Source organism: Dermacentor andersoni, chromosome 1, assembly GCF_023375885.2.
Source record: "Dermacentor andersoni chromosome 1, qqDerAnde1_hic_scaffold, whole genome shotgun sequence".
NCBI classification, from domain to species: Eukaryota; Metazoa; Arthropoda; class Arachnida; order Ixodida; family Ixodidae; genus Dermacentor; species Dermacentor andersoni.
Window position 1 is genome coordinate 324,161,930 of NC_092814.1, and position 24,630 is coordinate 324,186,559.

At 45.5% G+C, this 24,630-nt stretch overlaps 1 protein-coding gene across 3 annotated transcripts in view; it reads left to right on the top strand.

The window, feature by feature from the left end:
• The window catches only part of LOC126516880 (three-prime repair exonuclease 1-like), a 36,300-nt gene extending 14,410 nt beyond the window's left edge, over window positions 1-21,890 (top strand). For all 3 annotated transcript variants that reach the window (XM_050166969.2, XM_050166970.2, XM_055063961.2), the window contains exons 4-6: window positions 1,091-1,197; window positions 16,617-16,756; window positions 18,828-21,890. In XM_050166969.2, coding sequence (XP_050022926.1) covers window positions 1,091-1,197; window positions 16,617-16,756; window positions 18,828-19,163 — 583 coding nt within the window. In that variant the 3' untranslated portion in view covers window positions 19,164-21,890. The remainder of the gene's footprint in view (window positions 1-1,090; window positions 1,198-16,616; window positions 16,757-18,827) is intronic.
• The last annotated feature ends 2,740 nt before the right edge of the window (window positions 21,891-24,630 follow it).

A 24,630-nucleotide genomic window follows, 5' to 3' on the forward strand; every position in this document is an offset into this window, starting at 1 on the left:
GGTGGGTCTTCACCGCAAGTAAAGAGAAACAACAACGAAGCCGGGGATCGTGATGATGAAAAAAAGTAGGAAAGATTGTATTCACTTCATTGGTACATGGTTGTGACTCTTATCCGAGTCTTGAGTGGTTCTGATTAACGCAGGGGCTTAAATAACCTCTCTTTCCCTCCTTGAGGGAATCCAGTGGCCAATCACAAACGCCGAATCGTTCACCTCTATCGCCCCTCACTGGTCTTCCATGTGCTGCTCGGGCACGTCGTGCACCTGTCTTCATCATGCTCCTCGGATACGTTGTGCACCTGTCTTCATTGTGCTCTTCAGATACATTGTACACCAGTCTTCATCGTGCCCCTCGGATACGTTGTCCACCTGTCTCCAACGTGTCACAATAGGAGGCAACCACCTGCAGTCGACACTTTTCCCCGGGAGTTCTCGATGATGACCCTGTCATCAATAAGTGGCCACTTCGTGACAGTCAGGAGGGCGACGTTGCTGTCTTGAAGCGAAGTGAATGATGAGGCGTGGACATCAGCTGTGATAGCTGCGCGTCGCTGGTAGGGCATCCCGCCGTCGCCAGATGTGGTAGTTGATGGCTTCTTGGAAAACTTGGGGAACACTTGACAGGCCAATCATACCACGACCCTTTGTGTGTTATCTTTTGCACTGTTTCCGGACTAAAGCAGCCCCAAGTAGTGTGAATTTTATTATTTTAATCAACTTCATACCACTTATGAAAAAAAAAGTAGGGGGGGGGGAACAGTGAACTTTCTTTTTTGATGGTTGCATTAGCATTGTCTAGGGATAGTACTGGCCCATTTTTTATTCTGCCGACACGAGTGGACACATACAGTCTGTGCATCACACATACTGTTTTCCCTCTGTATGCAGAATGCTCTTGGCACATGTATGTAACCCCTCTTGCAATAAAATAACCTGTAAACTAGGCTTTTACTTTATTGTGTGTATGACAGGGAATACGAATGAATCTCACCTGGCTATCACTGCGCATATGGCTTTCTTGGGAATTATGCAAAGAGCGTCTTTATTTGTTGTAATTGTAGCTTACAACATTTCTTGCTCCTGAATATAGGGCCCACTTTGAGAAGCAAGATAAGGCTGAATTTCGGGTGATCAACAAGCTCACACTGTGCCTAAAGCCTCAAGCTGTCATGCACCCGATGGCTGCCAAGAAGTCTGGTGAGTCACTTCCTTCTCCCTCTAATTGCTCAAGATTGCTCTTCTCCCTCAAGGTTGCCACTTTTTATTTGTGTGCTTGGTTCTATGCCCCCATTACTCAATGCCTCATGTAAGGACCTTGTAAGGTATTTTACAGATAAATAAAATAGCACCTTAATGAGGGACATTAAAGGGACACTAAAGTGAAAAATGATTTCTTCTGCATCAGTAAATTACCGTTCTACAACACCAAAAACACCACTCTTACAACGATAAGACGTTTGGTAAGCCAGAAAAAGCGCAAGAACGAAAAACGGGTCGCGACGCCTACTTCAGTTCCTGCACCTGGGGGCTGTGACGTCTTGGATTTTGATGGCATATTCTAGGGCCTACTAATTATATATAGCGGTACAGATTGACTACATTGTGTTCTAAAGGAACTAAATATTAAACATGGCAAGTTTCGGGAACCTTTATTCAGCCAACGCGGCCCAAATGCGAAAACATACTTTGGAATCCCCGACGTCATGCTGACGTACCGGCGCTGGGGTTACGGCGCGAAATTCAAATACTGATACTTGTACCTTCATTTTCTAATCTAATAATCCAATTATTTTTTTAAAATGACTACCTGCAGGGTTCTCAAACAATGCTTCGTTAGTCTAAACTGATTTATTGTTTCGCTTTAGTGTCGCTTTAAAGACAAGCATTTAGTCCTAGTGGAGATTAAGGTTAGACTCTTGAAAAACTATTTAAATGCTTTTCAAAGTAATCTAATCTTCTTCCTTTGCTAAGGGGTGATATGGCTGCAAAGATTTGCTGATCTAAGCAACTCCTAGTGGCCGAAATCAAATGCTACAACAGCAGAATTTGTTCACATGTGATCACAACAAGCACAAGTGGGATGTGGGTCTAAGTGTCTGTCAGAAGCACAGGTCTAAGTGTAAGCAGCCCAGAAGAGACAGTGCTAGATGAGATGCATTTCAGCATGCTGCAGAGCTATGAATCAAAGTGCATCTTGGTGAACGTCCTTGGCTGCTGCAGTCAAGGATGGTTGTGTCGCAGCCAAGGACAAACTTGCAAGCAGTTTGGCAGGTGCTTGCAAAGAATCATATTGTGGTACAGTCGAACCCGGCTATATCGAACTTGCAAAAAAACTCCTATCAGTTCGATATAGGACATAATTCGATATAAGCCTGCTAAAGAATTGGACGTCATAAAAGCACTTACCATTTATAAAATCACTTTATCGTGCGAAACTAAGCTAGTTTTGCACGAAATAGTCCTGTATTTTCTTCTGCTTGGGCAATTTCGCTGCCTGCGATACACGCACTTCTCCACATTGTCTAAAGAGTCGGCCACATTCGCGCAGGAGCACCGAACTAGTGCGAGTGCACCAAACGCCTCGGAGGATGTGGGTAAAGGACCATTGTTGCTTTTCTCATTGTGCCCACTTTCACTTGTGCTCGGTACGATGTTGGCAATGTAGTCTTCGTTTTTGGGCTCTCCCATGGTCGTGACACCATCGTCTGCACTCACAAACTCGTCGACCGTTGACTCGTCAATGGCTTCCGGAAATTCTGACAGCTCGCTCCAAACTTCGGTAACACCGGCAACGGCTTCGTTGCACTCATCAGAAGTTAGTCATCACCGGGCACGTGGAAGCCGGCACGTCAGAAGCAATTTCAGATGAACCGCTTGTACACGGCCGTGCGTACGCATCAGGGGCCATGGGCACCGAGTCGCGAGTTTGTCCGCTTTAGCCCTAATCTCCCCCTTATTCTTCAAGATCGTGCTGAGAGTGCTCCTCAGAATCGTGCGTGCTGCAGGGTCATCAGACTTCTCACCACATTCTACCCGATTTATGATTTCAAGCTTCGCGGCGAGAAGCTAATTCTGCTGCTTTATCACGGCAACACTGCGAAAAAAGGCCCACAAGGCGCAAACATAAGGAACCAGAAAAGCAGCGAGACAACTCGCACTTGCACCATCTTGCACGACGAGGGCACAAGAGCCTCTGATTGGCTGTCTGAGCAAGCGCTGCAGGCGGGCCAGGATAATTTTTTGCAGGGGGGTGTCGACGGCTCGCCCAACGCAGTGTGGTCACGGTAGGGAGAGCGGTTGGATGAAGCCGTGCCGCTGGGTTTCCCCTCCACTGCGAGGAAAAGCCAACTTCTGGGGGCACTTTTAGATCTGAAGTCGCTGCTATTTTTGTTCGATGTAAACATAATTTTTCCTATATATACTCATTGTAACTATACCATGTTCAGAAATTGTTCAATATACAGAATAATTCGATGTAAACGGGTTCAATATAGTCGGGTTCGACTGTACTGCACTCAATTTGTCTAACAATCACACCGATGTTGCAAGACGGTATTGCAGCACATGTGCCCCTAACCTCCATAGTTGATGTGGATCCACTGCGGAAGTACTATTGTGGCCTGGCTGTATTATACACCGTCTAGACTCGTATAAGGGCCACACTTTTTCACAATTTTGACAAGGTGCGATGCTTACACGGGACCGAACCTTTTGGTCAAAATGGTGCCGGCACAGCCAGTGGCAACTGCATACCCCGGATCCCCGAATGTACCATTGCGTCAGAGGTCAATGCGCAGCTCTTTCCATATATATGCGTCTCCCTTTCTTTGTTTTTTGATCTGCTTTGTTTATTTCACATTTGTCTGTATGTTCCCGTTCTTTGTATGGTTCTCTGTACAGTCAATCTTTTTTTCTTGCAATGCTTTGCTGATCTTAATGTCTTAAACCAAGACTTAAGATTCGGCTAGTTTCTACCTTGTATCTGGGGCGCGACTAGCGCCGTCGGTGGCAGCCGGTGCATGCGTAAGGCCAGTGCCGACAGCAAGTGTGAACACGCTGCTGCTTTTATGTTCGCCGTCGATGCACAGCAAAGAGAGTTGTAGAGCAGACGCAGCCAGAGCTGGGAAGCGTGAAGAAAGAAAATTACTCTAAAGAAAAGAAACAATACTGGGCCACTATGGGGACTGCAAAATTATGACTACAAAGCTGCATGTTCGCCTTCGCTGCCCAAGCTCGGAGCTGTCACCTGCAAAGGTGAAGACACAATTTACATGGAACACGAAGTTCTTGCTAATGAACGGCTCCTTTATTTATATTAAAACAACTAGACAAAAGCAAAGGAGCATGAGAAATGTACGTACCATTGCCTACAGACTGTGCTTATCCAGGCTTTCTGCTGTTTCATCTGATGAGGTTGTGACGAAAACTAATGGAACTGGATAGCCTCACCAGCTTCAGTCATGTTAAAGTAACTGTTCATGCGTCCAAAAATGCAACATGTTTTTTCGGTTTTCGTTCCACATAGTATTTCGGCAATGAAAAACAGAAGAAATGGCAGAACATAATCAACCGATGTAGCTGGCGGCTGTGCCTGCTGCAGGGAGGTGCCAATGGACCAAACTCATCCCGTGCCCGGTGCCTGTAATGCAATGCATATTAGTTGGTCTACGCTGTTTTCGTTCCTTGTGGGCCTGTGTTGAGAGGTCCATGACATAGAAGGGCATTTCTTGGTGCTAGGTTCTTCTTTTCTAGTTTTATTTTCTGTCGGTAGAGAGTTCCTTGCTGCTTGTGGTGAACATGTTACAAAAAGTGCAAAGTGTGCGTTGAACTAACAGACATGTCTTGCCTCTTGGCAGCGATGAGACAGGTTGCTAACATTTTAGCTTGCAGAAAAGTTGGAATGTTCTCATGAATATCTTTAAGGGGCCCTGAACCGCCTTTTATTGGAGTGTAGAAATGCATTTGAAGTTAAATTTGGCTATGTCAGAAATTACTTTGCTGCAAAAAGTACTTCAATGTGTTTAGCAGAAGCGGAGTTATTGGCAATCAAACACCCCCTTCATGGTGATTCTGCTCCTTCAATGCCTTGCACTGCGAATTCTACGGCAGAGCAGGGCATGCTCACAACGATTTGCCTACCTTTACATTTGATTTTGGATGTTCACATAGATGCCACTATTTCTGATTTTGGTGCCTATGACGCATTAAATGTAGCCAAATGTGCCAAACGCAGTTGTCATCAGCGAGCCACAATGTGCCCAGACAGTGGACTCGTCGTGGCACACCACGGCAGCCGTGGCATCCATGCTACGTAGCAGACCGCCAGCTACACGCAACTGAAGCGTTTGCTTTGCGCACGACAAGGCTAGAGTGCGTGCTCGCGCTCACATGCTCCTGTCTGGCTGTGCTACGTGGTGTGGACTGGCTTTGTCCTGAACCAGCTTGACTGACGGATAGTTGCCACATCCAACTTGCACCTTTTGAAGTGCTATCAGTAGCTATATCCAGGGTGTCTACCAATAATCTGGAAAAACTCGGGGAAAACTCAGGGAATTTGTGCTTCAATCAGGGAAAATTAGCTGTCATATTATTGAAAGGGAACGAAAGTCACCCTACTGCTGGCTTGAGTAAAATAGAGGAATCGTAACGAATTGTCTTTGACGCCGTGTCGTCGGCTGGAGGAGTTGCCAGTGTACAGTCAATTTTTTGTGAAACGCCCAATGCGGACGGCTTCGTGGCACCACCGCGTGCCCCATAAAGTCAATAATTTCAGATGCAAAAACCCTTCGCTGTCCGATTTTCCGGACAAATTGCTGTGACCGCAGGTCCGAAACGGCATTAATAAAAGCCAACACCACTGTTTTGATTATCTCGCCGCCTCGAACCAGCGTTCTCGCACGCAGATCTGCTGGCCGTCGTAGCCACCACCGCGGCTACGCTAGGCCTAGCTGCTTCGACGCTCTCTGTTAAGCTTCTTGCCGTTCGGTGCCGTGTTTTTCATTGAAAGAATTCGCCGCTGTCAGTCATGGAACCGACTCCGCCTCTGTAATCCTTGTCTTTGAAGCTTAGAAAACATGGCGGGTTGCATAATGCTGGTTCCCGAAAGGCAGCTTCGCCTCAGCACAGAGATGTTAGGCGGTGAAGCGTATGTGAAGTATTGCGGTAAAGCTTAACAAGTGGGGGAAGGGGCAGTTGTCACGGGACACAGAACCTATTCCATAATTATACATGCATGCACCCACCGTCTCCTGTCACAGTACGAGCACCGATATGCCTAATGAGTGTACTGGCAGGCCTTCAGAGCTTTTTTGGACGTGCCTGTGAGGATTTGAACCCTGAAGGGCAGTAAAAGACATGCATTCATTTTTTTCGGACTGCCTGGTTTGATTTTTCAGATGTTTTCATGGCCCCTAGGAAGTCCGAAAAATCGGACGTTGGCTGTGCAACTGACCAAGAGGATGCTTCAAATGGTCCGTGGGGCAAACGCGTGGCGGAATGAGGACAAGAACAGAAATAACTGTCGCATTGAGGAGTGATCGGGAAAGGAACTGTGCTGCCTCTTTGAAGGAGCTTGAGCTCAAAAAGCAAAGTATTGGCTGACGCAGAGATGCAAGTGGCCCTCATCCAAACGAAAATAAACTCTTGAAAGCAGTGAAACACAATACGGAGGCATTGTGCATGGGCTAAGAGTATGTGAAGACAGTTGAGGTTGACTTTCCAACTGCTGAGAAAGAAATCTCACTTGTGACAAAGTTCGGGCCTAATACCAATGATCTTGCTATGACTTGATAGAAATAGCTCATTTTCGAAAATATTTGCTTCTGTATGCATCTCTTTTTATTTCTATTCGAAAATGTTCGACTCGATTTACAATGGGCTTTATAATTTTTCTTTTTCGAAAATATTTTATTTGCATTGCATTTTACTATCCCCTTCTTTCAGTTTCCTATGTTGAATAAAATAAACGCTACTCCTTACTATCAAACTGGATTAAGTTTTTTTCAAAATGCTTACTTCCAAGTGACAGCATCGTGCGATGTGGTGTCAGCCCTGTCTTTACCTAAAATAAAGTTCTGTGTCGCTCAGAAAAACAACTTGGGGGGATTTGAAAATGTCAACTTGGAGGACACCATGTATATCATTACGAAGCGAAATCTGTCAAGGCGTCTAACCTGGAGCGGCCAGGAGTGAACACACGCGTGCGCGTGGTCTGACCTTAAAGAGCCCCTCACCAGGTCTGGATATTTTGAGCTGACAAGCGCGGAGCATACAATGCACGATAACGATTGTGTCTGCAAAGTATTGCGTTGCTATGCGCCACGGAAAGACCTAAAATTTCAAACCAAATGCCGTTTTTTCCCCTCTTCGCAGTCGCCGCGCTCCAAGCCGGAGGATGACGTACACGTGCTAATGCGCCTACGTACACGTGTTCGCTGTGCCATCGCTCATGGTGACACGTGACTTCGACAGTTATTCTAGGGAACATCTGTTATTTGTGTAATATGTTGCTTGAATAGACGAATGAAAGCTTAGAGAAGTACTAAAACGCACAAACTGAATGTCTGCATGTTTTTGTTTTACTTCGCACTGCAGCAAGAGAGACGTACTTCAATTTTGTCTGCTTGTCTCCACATCGTGCAGTCATGCGCGCAGACACCGAAACTATGTCATTTTCTACCGTGCTCCAGCGCGGGATCTGCTTGTGTCTGCCTCGGTATTTGTGTAGCAATGACTTATAGCGCTAGTCAGGTGCCCTCATGCATAGCGTTCAAAATCGTGTGCTGCGCGAAACGAGACAATCGCAACAGCTCGTGTGCGATGCTGTCAGCGCCTCGCTGCGAAAAAGCGAGGAGAAAAAAGAAAAAAAGAAGGCGGAGCCCATGACGTATGCGTTATGCGATCCTTGAGGTCCAGTATGGGAGAATGCTGGGAAGGAATTGCGCTTGCGGAGGCTAAACAGGGCAAGTGGAGAGAGTGTCTTGCTTAGCAGTGGAGCTTGCCTCCTGAAATCATAGTTTCGCGGCACTGAAATATTTATATCTCTGCTATTGATGAGCTGATTTGAAAAAATTTTGTGGCAGAACGCTCCCTAGAGGACACATAAATTCCAGTGTATAACCAAAATTTACTATGGGGCCTGGTGAAGGGCGCTTTAAGTTTCGCATGGTTATGAGGCTAGATGAGTGTTCAAAACTAGTCGAAATAAGCGAGACCAGACTACAACATCGATGAGCAGAGTGGCCAGAGTTTAATTCATACATGGTCGGCTGCAGCCGAGCGTGAGCAGACGATAGTCGGCTTTTTCCAGAAGTATGTAATTATTATCAAAATTCGAAAGCAGATTTCAGCCTGTTAATTAAACTTCATCAATAAATGTATGCAGTAACAATAGAAGTGCAATGATCCAAACACCCTTCCATAGCAGCTGCGTATGGGAATCTGCTATACTACAAAATATAGCATCGAGAAAAGCAAGAGGAGCAAGTTTCCGTTGAAAAGAGGTAGTTTGAGAGAAACGAGGCTTCGTGCTCCGCTATAGAGATCCATGTGCCACGCACGACTGAAAAATTTGGCTGAGATGTTCACAGCAGCGTATGCTATCTGCACACTATCTGCAGGGGTGGTTTAGGGCCCCTTTAAATTATGGGCACAATATACAGTCAAACCTCCATATATTGAACAGCGCGGTGATCGCGAAATAGTTCGATATAGCCAGAATTCGATATATAAAATCACATAAAAAACGCATCAAAAACTTCTGCAAATCAATCGATGAACCAAGGGCTGATCGGGGATCGTTGTTTGGAGCGCGTGTTCAGTTGTGCTGCATGCAATTAATCTAGGCTGCACTGACTTGGTCAGCCGTGCCAAGTCGCCGCGGCCTAGGCCAATCGCGCGTGGCGCAACCGAATGGCGCCCCAATCGTGGCGCAGTAAATACTCACTTGAAGCTTCACACAAAGTATTTATTTATTTGGTTGAAAGTACTGCAGCAGTGTAGCCTGCTTATTGGCAGGTGTATGCTTAAACATGGAGTCCTCAACATAGTCTAAACGACCCACAAGCGATAGGCCGGTGCCCTCTATTGCGCCGCAGTTGCGACGTAGAAGGACCAAAGCAGCTACAATCCCAGTTGAAGTCGATAGCAGGGCAACATCAGTGCTTGCGGGATCAACCTCAGCAGCGTTTTCGTTTGGCCGCTACTTCTGCTGCGATCTCCACGTCCGTCAATCGAAGCATTTTGAAGCACTGTCAATAACAGAGTATTGAGTGACGTGTGCCAAGGTGTCTATAAGTGCGCGCTGTTGCGTGCCTTTGTGGATATAAACCGCCAGTCCTCGTGAGGCACGGCAGACGCAGAGCGCGGCATTGAGGAGTAGTCAGTGCGGCAAATGCAATTGTCGAACTAGCCAAGCCACTGCATGCGTACACCGCTATGTTTAAATGGTGCCCTCGGTGCAATCGATGTGTGCAGCTTTGGTGTGCAGCAGTCGGGAACACCAATCGTGCCACCGCTATCTTTGAGGATGTTGCGGGAAAGCTCACTACATGTCAACAGAGCGCACGTGGTCTGCGGTGATAGAGTTCGATATATCCTTTTTACCTCCGTCTCTGTTCGAAATAAAATATTAAGAATGCATGGGATTTTCCAGGTGATATAGAAAATGTTCAATATACACAATAATTTGATATATCTGTGTTCGATATATCGAGGTTAGACTGCAGTACTCTGGAAAGTATTCGTAAGTTCCACCAAAAATACTGAGTCTTCAAAGAATTTAAATGATACCAAGTTACTTCGGAAAGTAGCTTAATTACTTAAGTACTATACTTAAGTACAGTAGCTTAAGTTACGTAGAGGTTCACTTACAGTCGAACCCACTTATAACAATATTCGAGTGCCACGAAAATTTGATTGGTATAACGGATAATTGTTATAACTGGGTTGCATAAAAAATCAAAATGCAGTAATCCCTTACTATAATGAAATGACTTTACTTGAAATATCGCTTTATTCAAAATTTCTTCTGGTCACGACCCAAACGCATGCATTTTAAGCCGCATTACTCAAAACGCACGAAGAACTTGACCCGCTTGAAGCGAAGTGGCAAGCGGAGGCATCGCCACCACCGAGCACCGCCGGCCCTTTTGTGCTTGCAGTGTCAAATTAACACCGCCGACAAATTAGTCTACAGGCTACAAAAGTACCAAACCGATGACCGATGACCTCCTAGTAGCGGGTACCAAGCGAGTGCCGAGTGTTCCCAGCCATCTACTGCAGAACGAACGGAAGCTGTCTATGGTGCAGTGCACCCGAACCGTTAATCTCAGTTGCAATCACATCGTTGCTGTCCCCCAGTGATAGAATACACACGAAAATAGTTTTCCTAACGCTTTGTGATGCCGGAAAGCCGCAGCCTCTCGGATGCTGAAAATTGGCGTAAAGACTGCAGGCAGACTTGCGTCGTAGCATTCTATGGGGTGCGCTCCATGAGCAAAGTTTTACCGCTCTAAAGAGTACTGCTGGTGCTGAAATTTGCCGAAAAGCACAAAAGTGTCCCTCCTATTATAAGTGCCATGTTCAATGCAAGGAGCTACGTTAACCAATTAGGAAGACAGCTATGGGAAAGCCAGTCTAGAAATTTGCTTGCTGCTTACCATAATCGGCCTGCGTTGCTATAAAACGTTGTCCCTAGCTTCGTTGCACTTTTGGCGGTACAAATCGACCGATGACTTGCGGAAAACATTAAACATCTGAGCCTCGCCAGCGGTGAGTCAAGCTATCAACGTGGTGAGTCAACGCCAGCTGGTGTTTCCGCGGCGATTTTCTCGAGGCGGTCATGCTGAACTCGCGCCATCTGACTTTAGACAAGCGGTCTAAATGTGTGGTAGGGTCAATGAATTTTGTTCCTAGACTATCAGTGGCGCGGACGTGATGGTGCGCAAACACTGACACTTGAACCGTAGAATTAGCACAGTGTCGTCGGCAATGGTGCGCTGAAAACTCTCGTTTTGCAAACTTCACGGCTGCACACCTCGGGAAAAAATTGCTCAGTGATCATGCAAATCCACTACTGCAAAACCATTCAGTTTTCACGATCGTGCTGCGTAACCACAATGAGTGGCTAATCGCTGTTTGGGCACAACAAACACAACCTCAGACTCGAGCCATGGCATTTGTGGTGCCTTCCAGTGTGATACTACTCTTGTAGTCTTCTGTGACCTTCGCACCCCCCCTATAGAAGCGGCCACTGCTTTCCCCTCCTCATTCACTCTCCAGTCTGCAAGCCGTTTGGATGCCAGTCACTCCTCACTCGCCTTCATGTCAACTCCTCGCTTCCTCGCTGCCAGTTTCGACATTGCTGCTCCTCCAGAGCTGGCCTCTTCTGGTTTGCCCTCCCGAGCACAATCTTCCACCAACGGATGCCCTTCCGTGTTTACTGCTTCTTGGTCTCCACAACTCCGATAGCCTTTCTTCCGCTACACGTGAAGCCGATGCCAAGCTCGCCATTGCAACCGTCGCCATCACCAGCGCGCCCTGACGAAGAAAGCAAGATGCCCTGACAAAATTTTGAAGCTTTAGCCTTCTGCGTCGCCTGCCGCATTCAGTCACTTTGGCGCCAACGGCGCGTGCGTTTGGATCTGTGCTGGAGGCAGTGTGATTGTGTGTTATTTGGAGTGCTTCGTTAGACATGCCTCGCATGTGTTTTTGTGGTCTGCAGTGATAAATGGCTCCGTCAGTCTCCGGCCAAAAATGTCTGACTTTGGAGCAGAAGGTTCTGCTGAAAGAAGTGGAAAAAGGCGGACATTGCAAAGGAATTTGGCATGCCGCCGTCTACTTTATCAGCTGTATTGAAAAATAAGGAAGCTGTGTTGGATGGCTTTGAAAAGAGCCTCTTGGCGAAAAGAAGGAGGATTCTCGATTCGAAATACCCTGAAGTGGAAGGAGCACTTCTACAGTGGCTGAAGAACACCAGGAGTGCAAATCTCCCCGTACATGGACCTGCAATTACTGCAAAAGCCAAAGCTCTCGCCCTCCAAATGGGCCATAAAGATTTCAAGTGCAGCAATGGTTGGCTTGAGTGGTTAAAGAAATGACACGGCGTGACCTAGAAGTCGATAGTTGGCGAAAGCGCAGCTGTGAATCGTGACACTGTAGACGTTGGGCGCCAACATTGGCTCCAAGCTCTACTTGAAAAGTATGAAGACAAAAAAGGCAGTCTACAACCTAGATGAGGCTGCATTTTTCTACAAGATACTACCGAATCGCACATTCACTACCGCTGGCTGATCCTCATCCGGAGGAAAACAGAGCAAGGAGCGTGTCACGGTGCTGTTTGGTGCCAAAGCAAGAGGCGAGGACAAGCTTTCCTTGTTGATACTGGGAAAGGTGGAGAAGCTGCAGTGCTTCCGAAATGCAACTGTTCCCAAGGAATGCATGTACAGAAGTAACAAGCGAGCATGTATGACTGCTGCTATTTTCGAAGACGTGCGCCTTCTGAATAGACAGTTTCACGCAAAGAATCGGCAAGTGCTTTTCATAATTGACAATTGTCTGAGCCACGGGAAGATCGACAACCTCAAGGCGATCGCTGCGGAATTTTTGCCTGCAAACACAACCGTGGTACTGCAACTGATGGATCAGGGCATCATTGAGACCACCCGGAAGCTGTGCTGCAAGGCCCTTTTGCAGCGCATGCTCATAGAATATGATGCCAGCAAGAGGTACAACATTGATTTGCTTGGTGCGATCCATTTGCTGAACCTTTCCTGGAAAGAACTCGCACCTTCGAAGGTCGCCAACTGCTTTGCGCACGCTGGCTTTTCCCACGCCGTAGTCAGTGACCCTGATGACCAGCCTGACGATGATCGGACTCGCAGTGATCTGTACGAGGCTGTTTGTAAAATTGTTGGCCAAGAGGTAAAAGGTGACTTCGAGACATTTGCATTGGCTGACGCTGCTGCTCCTGTGGTCGCCCCAGCGATGGATGCGGAGATACTAATTAACACTATTGGTAGCCTCGATGAGGTTGAAGAGCCGGCGGACAAAGAGCCACATGAAGTGCCAACTAGGGTGCAGACACGGGAGTACCTACTGCTGCTGCGAAATAAGGCTGAATAAGGCTGAAATAAGGCGACCACGGCCTCGTGCAGTGCTTGGGCAAATTAGAGCAGGGGTTGCTCGCACCCGCTAAGCGCTTGAAACAGCCAAAGCTCACTGCCTTTTTTGCACCTGAATAAAGTTTTGCTTCACTGAATACACTGTATTTTGACTTTCTCACAGTTGTGGCACAATGAAAGCTCGACTGTTTTAGCTTTTCTTGAGGGATCGCTTATATCGAATTACCACTTATAACAAATTTTTTCGCCGTCCTGCTGACTTCACTATAGTGAGGGATTACTGTAGGTGGATGGCAGAGCTGTTATGAGCAGACTATAATGATGGGGACGCCAGTGCCCGTCGCCACCACCTTCCTCCACCCGGCTGCCGATTCTGTTCTCTTGTTTAACTGTTTAACCCTGCTTCCTGCGCGCTATGATCACATGTAAGAAGCTGTGGCTGTCGGCGTTCAAGAATGGCACTGCTATAACAACTGCACAGAGGGTTCACGGGCAGCAAGCGATATGCGAGCTCCACTGAGGCATTGCATTGGTGGCCCCAAAAGAGGCCTTTTAAATAATTCAAGAAAGTTGCCGTGGCAGCCTGTCAGCTTGAGAAATCCAGAAGAAACGCTGGTGCGTGATCGCCACAAGCATCTCGCCACGTACTTCTAATTCTAACTGGCTTGCACGAGAAAACCCCATGTCTGTCAGCCTTGCGTCGTTTATGCGAAGCTTGCCGACATCCTTCTCCAAGGCATCCAGGTACTCCACATAGTGCAGGGGAAGATCCCTTGCGAGAACGAAGCTCTGGAGGGGGGGTCTGAATAATCTGCAGGGCCTCCTGTGAGAACAACATTAAGGCAGCCTACCCTACTGCGCCATTGCTGCTGTTGTCGCTATCCGATGCAAGCATGTTTGCAACAATTGCCTACATCATCACCACCAGCCTAATTATGTCCACTGCAGGGCGAAGGCCTCTCCATGCGATCTTCAGTTACCCCTGTCCTGCGCCAACTGATTCCAACTAGCACCCGCAAATTTCCTGATTTCGTCACACCACCTAGTCTTCTGCCTTCCTCTACTGCGCTTCCCTTCTCTTGGTACCCATTCTGTCACCCTAATGGTCCAACGGTTATCAAATCGGCGCATTACATGACCTGCCCAGCGACATTTTTTTCTCTTAATGTCTATTAGAATATCGTCTATACCTGTTTGCTCTCTGATCCAAACCGCTCTCTTTTTGTATTTTGAAGTTATGCCTAGCATTCTTCGTTCAATCGCTCTTTGCACGGTCCTCAACTTGTTCTCAAGCTTCTTTGTCAGTCTCTAAGTCTCTGCCCCATATGTCAGCACCAGTAAAATGCACTGATTGTATACCTTCCTTAACAATGATAATGGTAAGCTCCCAGTCAGGAGCTCACGATGTCTGCCATATGCGATCCAACCCATTTTTATTCTTCTGTGAATTTCCTTCTTGTGGTCAGGGTTCCCTGTGATTAGTTGACCTAGGTAAACATACTCCTTCACAGACTCTAGAGGCTGACTTGCGATCTTGAACTCTTGTTCCCTTGCCCGGTTATTATAATTATCTTTGTCTTCTGCATATTAATCTTCAGCCCCACTCTTACTCTCCCTGTTAAGGCCCTCAATCATTTGTTGTAACTCGTTTGCAGTGTTGCTGAACAGAACAATGTCATCGCCAAACCGAAGGTTGCTGAGGTATTCACCGTCGATCCTTACTCCTAAACCTTCCCAGTTTAATAGCTTGAATATTTCTTCCAAGCGCGCAGTGTATCGCATTGAAGAGTTTTGTCTCCTTGTATGACTCCTTTCTTTATAGGTATCGTCCTACTTTTCTTGTGTAGAATTAAGGTGGCTGTGGAACCTCTGTAGATATTTTCCAAGGTATTTACGTAAACGGTCTGTATTCCTTGATTGCTCAATGCCTCTATGAGTGCTTGTATCTCTACTGAATCAAATGCTTTTTTTTTTTTTGTAATCTATGAAATCCATATCAAGAGGCTTATTGTACTCTGCGAATTTCTCGATAACCGAAGGTTGCTGAGGTATTCGCCGTCGATCCTTACTCATAAACCGACCCAGTTTAATAGCTTGAATACTCCTTATCGCCTTATCTGTTAGAAATTCTGGTGTTTCTAATGCGTTGTCCGCATGTAGAAACTCGAGTCCTGAAGCATCCTCGTCGACTGTGGACCAAAGTTCGGGCCCCGAGAAACCACTTGTAGAGGGCCTCTTACACCTCCTTATACGCACCGTGTCAAACAGGTTTGCACCCGTTGTCTACCGAGCAGTTTTCTTTGTCGAACTTCTCTGCCAAGTGGATGATTGTCGACACTGTCGGTTGCGACAGTCTGTACTTCTTTGCCAAGTTATACACTTTTTTACCATCTTTGTAGTCCTTCACGATAGTGCACTTCATTGCCAAATATGTAGGAGTACATTTTCTTTTCACCGGCAATGTCGTGCATTGCCGATAATCACCAGGCAGATCAGCCACCTTCTGGTTCGGTGCTGAGAAACCATATGGCCAGGAACGATTTCGATGCAACCAACAAAGATAAGCACCAGTGACTTGGTGCACAGAATGAGGGGCCAGCGAGCAATCATAGAATAAAGCAACTGAGCAACCTAGGAGCAGCACAGTCGGCATGGTTCGTTCGTGTTTTGGAGGGTGGCGCAGTCTAGAGCTATGGGAACAGCCCACTTGTGTTTGGAGGGGGGGGGGGGGGGGGCAATGGGAGAGAGGCGCGTGAGGCTGGCGATGTGGAGAAGGCTGGAAAATGAGTGCGCGACTGCCATTATTGTTATAACCGATAATGCGGCATGGTGGCATTGTAGTAAGCTGGTTAATTTCAACATAGAAAACACACCAAAGTTGATGGTGCGGCAACTTCTCTTTGTTATAACCGATTTGTTGTTGAATCCGCTATCGTTATAAGTGGGTTTTACTGTATTAGGTTTGGGCATTGAAAACACATTACCAATGTCTTATGTTACATTTCCAACTGTACACAGCTGCACACTTTGCAGGCCAGCTAGTGTACAGAACTTTGAACGATTTCTCGCTGAGAATGCGCTGGTAGGTAAAGAGCAGTTTCCAATTGCCAACTGGGGGGAGGATATTGGTGGTCACAATGTCATCTGCGAGGAGACCGATGTTCAACCGCGCTTGTAGAGTGGGAAGAATCGGGTGGCAGTGGAGACTTCCATGTGTGCCACTCACTGGGGCCCAAAGAGAGTTTGCCGAGGTTTGCGGGTTTCTGCGTTCGACTTCCTGTGCTTAACCTCTGTTAGGAACTTCTGTCAGTCTCCAAACTGCTGGTACAGCTGGCTTGTACGGCCTGGGGCATTACCAAGTTTGGCAAATGGCCGCCACCTTGGGACACTAGGGTTCTCGCACTTGCAAAACCTCTGTGTGGTTTTGGCCCAGCGTTTGTGCAGGAAGTGAGTGCAATGATAGGTGCCTTCTAGCTTGTGCCTTGTATGTTGCAGGTCTGGACACCACTCTCCTGAAGGACCAGGGCCTGTTTCATCAGGCCCAGCCTGCGATTCGTGCCTTTCTCTCCGTCCTGGCTCCACCGATCTGCCTTCTGGCCCATAATGGCGACTCTTTTGACTTTCCCATATTCATGGTAGGTACTAATTTCTTTATTGATTGGCAATAGCCTTCCTTTGCCTCTCACTGCAACATTGTAACATTGCTACAAATACTAGTAGTGTGCAGCAGCTGTATATTACAGCGATTGTTTTCCTTTTCGATGCTTAGCATTTTGGTTACATAGAGTTGCTTTCCCTGGTTATAATGTTGGTGCAGCGGCATGGAACACAGTAGTTAACAGCAGATAAAAGGAATTGTTAAAAGACCCCATAACAAAATTTCGTTATACGCTTGAAGTTGTTACGTGTCCTCTAAGGAGTGTTCTGCCGCTAAACTTATCGGCTCATTAATAGCCGATAGAAATATTTCAATGCTGCAAGCCCATGATCTCAGGACGCGAGTGCCAATGCCACGAGACAATCTTTCCACTTGACTCGTCTAGCCTCCAAATGCGAGATTCCTTCTCTGCATTCTCCCATGCCGGAGCTTGAGGATCACGTGACGCACACGTCACGGGCCCTGTCTCCATTTTACTCCCTCTTGTTTTTTTGTTTGTTTGTTTGTTTTTTGCTGCGCAGTGCACTTCCACTGACGGCGTCACACGCGAGCTGTTGTAATTGTCTCGTTTCGCTCAACGCACGATTTTGCGTGCTGTGCACGAGGGCACCTGACTAGTGCTACATGAATACTGAGGCAGACACAAGCAGATCACAGAGCATGATCCCGCGCTGGAACACGGCAGAAAATGACATAGTTTCGGTATCTGCGCGCGAGACTGCAGGACGTGGGAACAAGTAGACGATACAGAAGTACATCTCTCTTGCTGCGGTGCGAAGTAAAACAAAAGCATTCAGACATTCGATTTGTGCGCTTTATTAGTTCTCTAAGCTTTAATTCGTCTATTCAAGCAACATATTACACAAATAACAGATGTTACCTTGAATAAATCTCGAAGTCACATGACCACAAGCAACGTCGCAGTGCAAACACGTGTATGTAAGTGCACTAGCACATGTACGTCATCCTCCGGCTTGGATCGCGGCGGCCATGAGGAGAAGGGAAAACGATGTTCGGTTTGAAATCTTGTGCCGTCTGCCATCTTGTGATGGCAGTGGCGATGTCACTGGCTAGGCTGGCTCGGAGGGTAGACTGTTACTAACACGGTTTCGGTTTCGTATAGGCTTGCACTAGAATCGGGTAAATACTGTAATAATTAATTGGTGAGCTAACTTTATTGCTTTAAAGTCTTCCTGGCGCAGGCCAAAAATATGCATTTTTGATGGGAGGTGACGTGCGAAGCATTCACTGCCCTGAGAGCCACCAAGACGGATGTTGCCACTGTTGGAGTCGCCACTGCTGTCACCATTTGTTTCTGGTGCTTGTGATGACCAGCCAAGTTCGAATTATCTGGCGAAGGATAATGTCAGGATCGGTATCACAAAATTTTGGTCTTATAGAAATGCATCAGTGCCGGCTGGGACCTTCGGTAGGGATCGAATTAAACGAAAAGTCAAATTAAGCGGAGTCAAATAGAAGTATACTGTATAATTTCTTGTGTCATAGGTCGCATTTGTCAGCTTTAAATTAACATTTGCATACTATTAACAGAATTGTGATAACTGCTTCTGTTGCTAAGTTCTTTGAAGCTATCGTGATTTTTGTAAATTTTGTGTAATATTTGAGTGCCTGCATCAATATTCTACAACTGTCAATCACTGATTGGAATTCTTCTTTTAAGTGCAATTAATTTTATTGCAATTGGGTTTCAGCACTTGCCTGATCAGAATGTTTCTGTATTTCACTTGTATGTACTTGAGTGGGCAAATAAGGGTCGGCCCTGTGCTGAAGCTTCCTGAAGATAATGTGCCTTGTTGTATGACTTCACCCCAAGGATTGTGTGACATATACTCCTAAAAATTAAGATACTGTAACAGCAGTAACATGTAAAAAGTCAGCACAAAAGAAGACCTGGCTATTGCGTTTCCATGCTCTTCAAAGCTGTGAAAGCAGAAGGCTGAACAATGTTCTTTTCAAATAATTCTAAAATTCAGGCATGTTATCTGGGAATAGTGTCTTCAAGAATATACTACCTTGCCCTTTTTTAGGATGAGCTCGTGTTTTCTACGGGCAGCGGTGATGTGGACAGCGTTCTGGGTGTACCAGGACTGGCATGCTGCGACACACTCAAAGCTGTGCGCCACCTCTGGCCTGTGCTGCCTTCTGCACCCAAGAAGGGACGTGGATCAGTGGCTGCCAGCAAGCAGAACTCGTATGCACTTGACCAGCTATACAAGCGCTTCTGTGGTCGCCGTTCCAATGCACATCACGCTGAGCAGGACTGCGTTGACCTCATGAAGGTGTGTCACACAGAGAAAGCAGCTTTTGTGGCCTACGTTGATGCCAATGCAGCACACCTAGCTGATGCCCGTCGTTCCTGGTGATTGCAACAGCAGCCCCCATGAGTTTTGCGCAATGTCCTTGTCTGCATCTCTGCAACATCCTTACGAATTTGGTAGAGCAAAGTGTGCCATCTCCCTTGGGCTTGTTCTGCAAGCCTTTTGTGGACTCTTGTGATTTTGGCATGGGTGATCATCGCTGGTGCACGGTCTAGTGAGCTTTCCTTTTTTTTCTTTTTTTTTAAATCTTAGGTTTCAGTGCCTACCTAGCATGTAGGTACCTGGATCTCATTGTAGTGAATGTGAGGGGAAATACGTTACTTTAAGTTTTATTTCACCCAGTTTTGTGTATCTTCGTACTGCTGCAAACACTTAGTCCACCTGCCTCTACGTCTCATTTGACCCTCTCTTCTAAGAGTGCTTTTTTTTTTCTCCTTTTGGTGACTCTTAGCGACTTCAGGCAGTGCAACGCACATTTCTATTCTTTTTTAAGGTCTGCTGCTAATTTGCTGCCGTATTGTGTGAGCCAGTGCTAGTCTTGAATTGCAGGAAAAGGGAGGTTCCCTGCCTCTACTTTCAATTTTGTAGCAACGAGTTTTGGGTTGCTTGATATTGCTGCAAATACTTGGGCATTGTTGACGTCTATTGCAACTGTGTACCGTACCAATATATGTGGATGAGTGATGTTTTGTCATTCCCCCAAATGAGCTGAGGCAGTAATTCATAATTGAGTATTCATGGTAGAACAAATGCAAGGAGGCTTAACAGGCACTTAATTCCACCAAAGGTGATGCTCCAATGTGATTTCAAACGAATGTTTGTTTTGCATTGGCCATGCCCTGAGAAATCCTTGTCTTTATTTGTTACTCTTGTCTCACAGGGTTCAATTAGGAAATAGTGCCTTTCATACTGGGTATTAGTATGTGATGCCTTTGTAGCATGTTTGTCTACTAAATTGAGTGGGGTTTTAGGAACCTGTCATAGCTTGTTATTCACTAGTGACCGTAGAAATCACCTGCTTGCAAAGCCAGCATTCGTTTCTTGTTGCATGTCCTCATTAAGCATTAAACTTCCTTGAATAGTACAAAACATTTCTTTTGCTGCATCTGGAATTTTAAACAAACTGCCTGCCTTGGTAGCGCACTAGGCAGTACGTAAATTTCATTATCTGAAGGTTGTTAATTTAAACGGTGTGTCGCTACTTTTTATTCATTGCATCAATGTTTTATTCATTGCATCCAAGTATGCGCTATGCTAAAGTCTTGTAGTCATTACTTTAACCATGTAGCCTCGTCTATTTCTAATTTTCTTCATCATTTACTGCTATGTCAGTACGCAGCTCATCAAACATTGAAATATGTTCGTGGCATGGATATTGTTAGCTCTCGTCTATTGCTTTTTTTCTCTGGTGTGCAGTCCTTTCCTCCCGATTCTCTTCAATACACTCCAATAGGCCAGGTTGGAGGGGCTTTTCTCCCTATATTGGTCTCTGCAGACCTGCAACACAGCCGTGTTGCACTTAATGGGTGGCATAGTTAGACTGTATAGAGAGCCAGGGTTTGACATCGGGACAATTTGCTGTGCTTGAAATGAGATGGTGCCCCTCCGCAAGGTTTTGTCTACAAAGAGAGTACAACTTGCAAACAGTGGAAGGCTGTTGTTTAGTGTAAGTGGGGGGCTCAAATGTCTCCTACTGAATGCCATGCCATAACTAAACGGACACGTTATGCTGCCTCCACAATGGCTGAAGGTCGAGCTTATTGGGCCACTGCTGTCCACGAGCAGTGCCTAGCAGCAGTAACAAGTGCCTAGGGAAAAACTGGGAGGGCGAAGTTTCTATGTCAAATGAACAGTGATCAGCAGTGTAAGAGGAACATAGACGAGCCACGTAGTGCTGTCGAAATCATTATCTTCACATGCGATTGCACATGCAGTCGGTGTATGTACATGTGTTTTGTTATCCTACTCCCTCCCATTGCAGGAGCGATTTTTTAACGTTTTATGGCAACTCCTTGTGGCAGTCGGGGAATGGTATTGAACACTTAAGGGTAAATTGGGTTTTTGTCTATTCTCTTCTTATTCCCCTCACATTTGCTGTAAATGGTTGACGAAATGTTATTGCTTAGCTGGTCTGAAGATAAATGCAAACATGTATTTGAACAAAATGTGCTCTTATATCGCAGACTTCGCTTCATATTGACGAGAAAAGTCCAGCTAACAGCACTTTTTGTGGTCACTAGTGTATGACAATACCATGGTTAGGAGGGCATGGTAAGAGTTTAGGAACATTGTACTTGTATTGTGCAGATGTTTTTATGTATTCATATGATGTTCACTAGCACTTTTCTGACTTGTATTTGTTTTATGGTAAACAATTAAGGTGATTTGTGTTTAGCGCAGTACAAGCATACGGTCTTATATGCATGCAAGGAAGGGACACTGAAGATTGGAGTTTGATGAAGTTGTATTAATTTTTTTTGTGATGAAGTTGTAATAATTTATTCAGCATGTGTGTTCCCCATCCGTATGTTATGTTGCATGATATTTCTCTCAATTTTTGTAGCTATGTATGTCACATTTCATTTGCATATTGCTGTGCATCCTAGTAGCTTAATTACCTGTTACCACAAAAAAAGCCTTGTTAACAAGAGTTGAAAATGCAGCAAGATGTCTTCACTGAACCTGAGCATTGTGAGCTTACATTGTGACCATGGAAAAACTTGTGCCCAGAATATGTGTATTTGTAATAAATTATATTCCTAAACAATGGGAGCTATGTCTATGGTGTGTGCAGTATTGGAAGCAGAATCCTTAATTCCAGTGTTGTGAATGGTTTTACTATGTCTTATTGCCATCTTTCCACTTTTGAAGACTAATGTTCAGAGTTGTGAAAAAATGCTAATACTGGTGAGCTAAAGAAACTGCTTTAAGTGTAAATTTTTATTAAACAACTTCCTTTGTGGGTGGGTGAGGGGACAGAAAACAGTAGCCCATGACCTTCAGTTTTCTTGACAACTTGGAAACTAATCACATATTCGAAATTATTGAAAAAAAGAAAGTTAATCAAGACCAGCAGTGTCATGCCATAATTATCCGCTTCAATTGTACTATTCTAGCACGGGCAACTTTTTATATGAAAGATGCACGGGATGTTGGCTACAAATATGCATTTGGTGTGTGGTATTGACCCTTTTTGCGGCGATCTCGTGAGCGCTGCCATGTTTTATCACGTGGTGACATGTCCATTGCTTGCCTCAACTGCTTCTGTTGCCTCCGCATTTACAATGGGTGTGTATGACGCCGGTGTGGCTTAGAAAACCTCTGCTTCAGGAGATATCGTAGACGGTGACTAGGTGGACGACACGAAGCTTTGGCCACAGCTTCAGAGAACATGCAAAAGCACTTTGGAATCTGATTAAGCTATGTCCAAACGGCACGAGCATGGTATATGATGCTTGTTTTAAAAGCGAGGCTAAATATCTATTCCAAGCTATCCAAACTTTCCGCTCATGAATTGAGTCAGGATTAGTGTGTGTTGCTCTTCATTCTTTATTTGGCAAATATTTTGAAGCAGCAGCTTGCTACATTTCTGACTCAGTAAATTTCCTTTGCGCAGTCACTGTCTGATTATTTCTGCCTAATTGCTCGTGGGTGTACTAAGTTATGATTGATTTATTTCGGCGTGCAAGGCTTGAAATGTAGCGCTTTTGTACATTGCAATACCTTGTATCAAATATGTATTATCACTAGTAACTCGCTTACTCCTGTGGGCTGTCGCGAAACATTCAGCTTCGACCATTCGTGCGCTATTGGTGTAGTCTGTCATTTATTGTGCATATATGGTGCATATATGGTGCACATATATTCAAGTGTGCGCCCGTTCACTTATTGACACGTTGGTGATAGAGTGGGCGTAAGATTTCGTGCCAGTTGAGGTAGGTGTGTGTAGATACTGTGTGCGAAACGTACAATGACAGGAAGCTGTGCTACTCTCTTTGTCATTGTTTAACAAGCGGCACTCACTCTTGCCGACATTCCTGACATTCCGGGGCTGAAGCACTTTCTTTGAAGGTTAGCGATACAACGCTGAGCAAATTTCTGTATCCTCGAAGAAAGTTGTACATCTCAAAGTGCCGGAACACATATGGGCAGTAAATTGCAGCAACGGTCTGCGAACTTGGCTACACAGATTCATTCCATTCCTTAATATGCCACTCACTATTTTTGCAGCGAACTACTGCACACGTTTCCACTCCACATGATTCAATCCGGCATGATTGGAGTACAGTGCGTTAGTGAAAACTCAGTTGCATTTCCGACAGCTGGTCGCACAGAAGCAAGGTGGAAGTGGTAATAGTTTCGTATTCGTGTGCTGTTGCTGAGGCGATGTGTGGCGCGCCGCCGAAAGTGCCATCTCGTTTCTCTAGAACAAACTGCTCTGCGAAATGGGTCAATAATGCCGAAGTGTTGCTGTACGTGCATTCAGTGGATCGTTGTCTTGTGCACTCATTTCTCGAGCTAGGCATTATCAGGCACAAATTTTCAGTCTTGCTGATGGCATCCCATCGAAAATTACTATACGTAATTTTATTAGTCTAAATAGTTTTGGTAATTAATGTGTAAGGTATTGATTAGTGTGATAGGTATTTATGTTTGTCTAATTACGGTTCATTAGTTTTTTGTCAGCCCGTAAGGAATCTTGATTGGGTACATATTGGTCTATAAATAATTTAAATTAACTGCACACCAATTTTAAGGTTATTTGTGTATCAGCATATGCAGTGTTATAGTGCTTGCTGGTAGGGCAATAGAATTACATATTAGGCCCACTGTCAATGTATCAGGACTATTAAAGCTTTTTGACCTTGTAAACTTAAGACTGTGCACATTTGTGTTGGAATTGGAACTAAATTCCAGTTGGTTTTGATGGGGGCCTGATATGTCAATTAGTCAATAGGTCACAATAGGAAGTCACTGGATTAGCAATACTGTGAAACAACAAAATAGTAATAATAGCTTAACTCTCTTTACCGCTAGAAATCTTTTCAGTGTTTTTATATTAACATTTTATTTCATGACGTAATTGTTGCAACATATACTGTTATAGCCTGATCACTGGTGTTTTGAATGGTTGTATAGCAGTAATACAGAGTTTTAGAATAGGGGCCCCAAAGAAATAGCGTCGAAGCCACTGCGCATGCGCGACACGCAAACTGCATTTGGGTTTTCCGTTGGGAGCGCTATTTCACCGATTTAGCGGGAGCCCAAATAGCGGCCCCAAAAGCTTTGCGTCAGCAAACATGGTGGCACCCATCGAAGCGACGGCTCTAACCTAGCACTAAACTGGGTTCGATTCGTGGTAACGCGTGAAGTTCGCAAGCTAGGAGAAGTGAGTGCGGTTATCGCTTTCTCTCAACTAGCGTGTGTTATGAAGATTGATTCATTAGATGCCGCTGATTCCGAATTCGATTGTGGATTTTATGGCTCGTAGGCCTAACACGGCTAAGCTTGG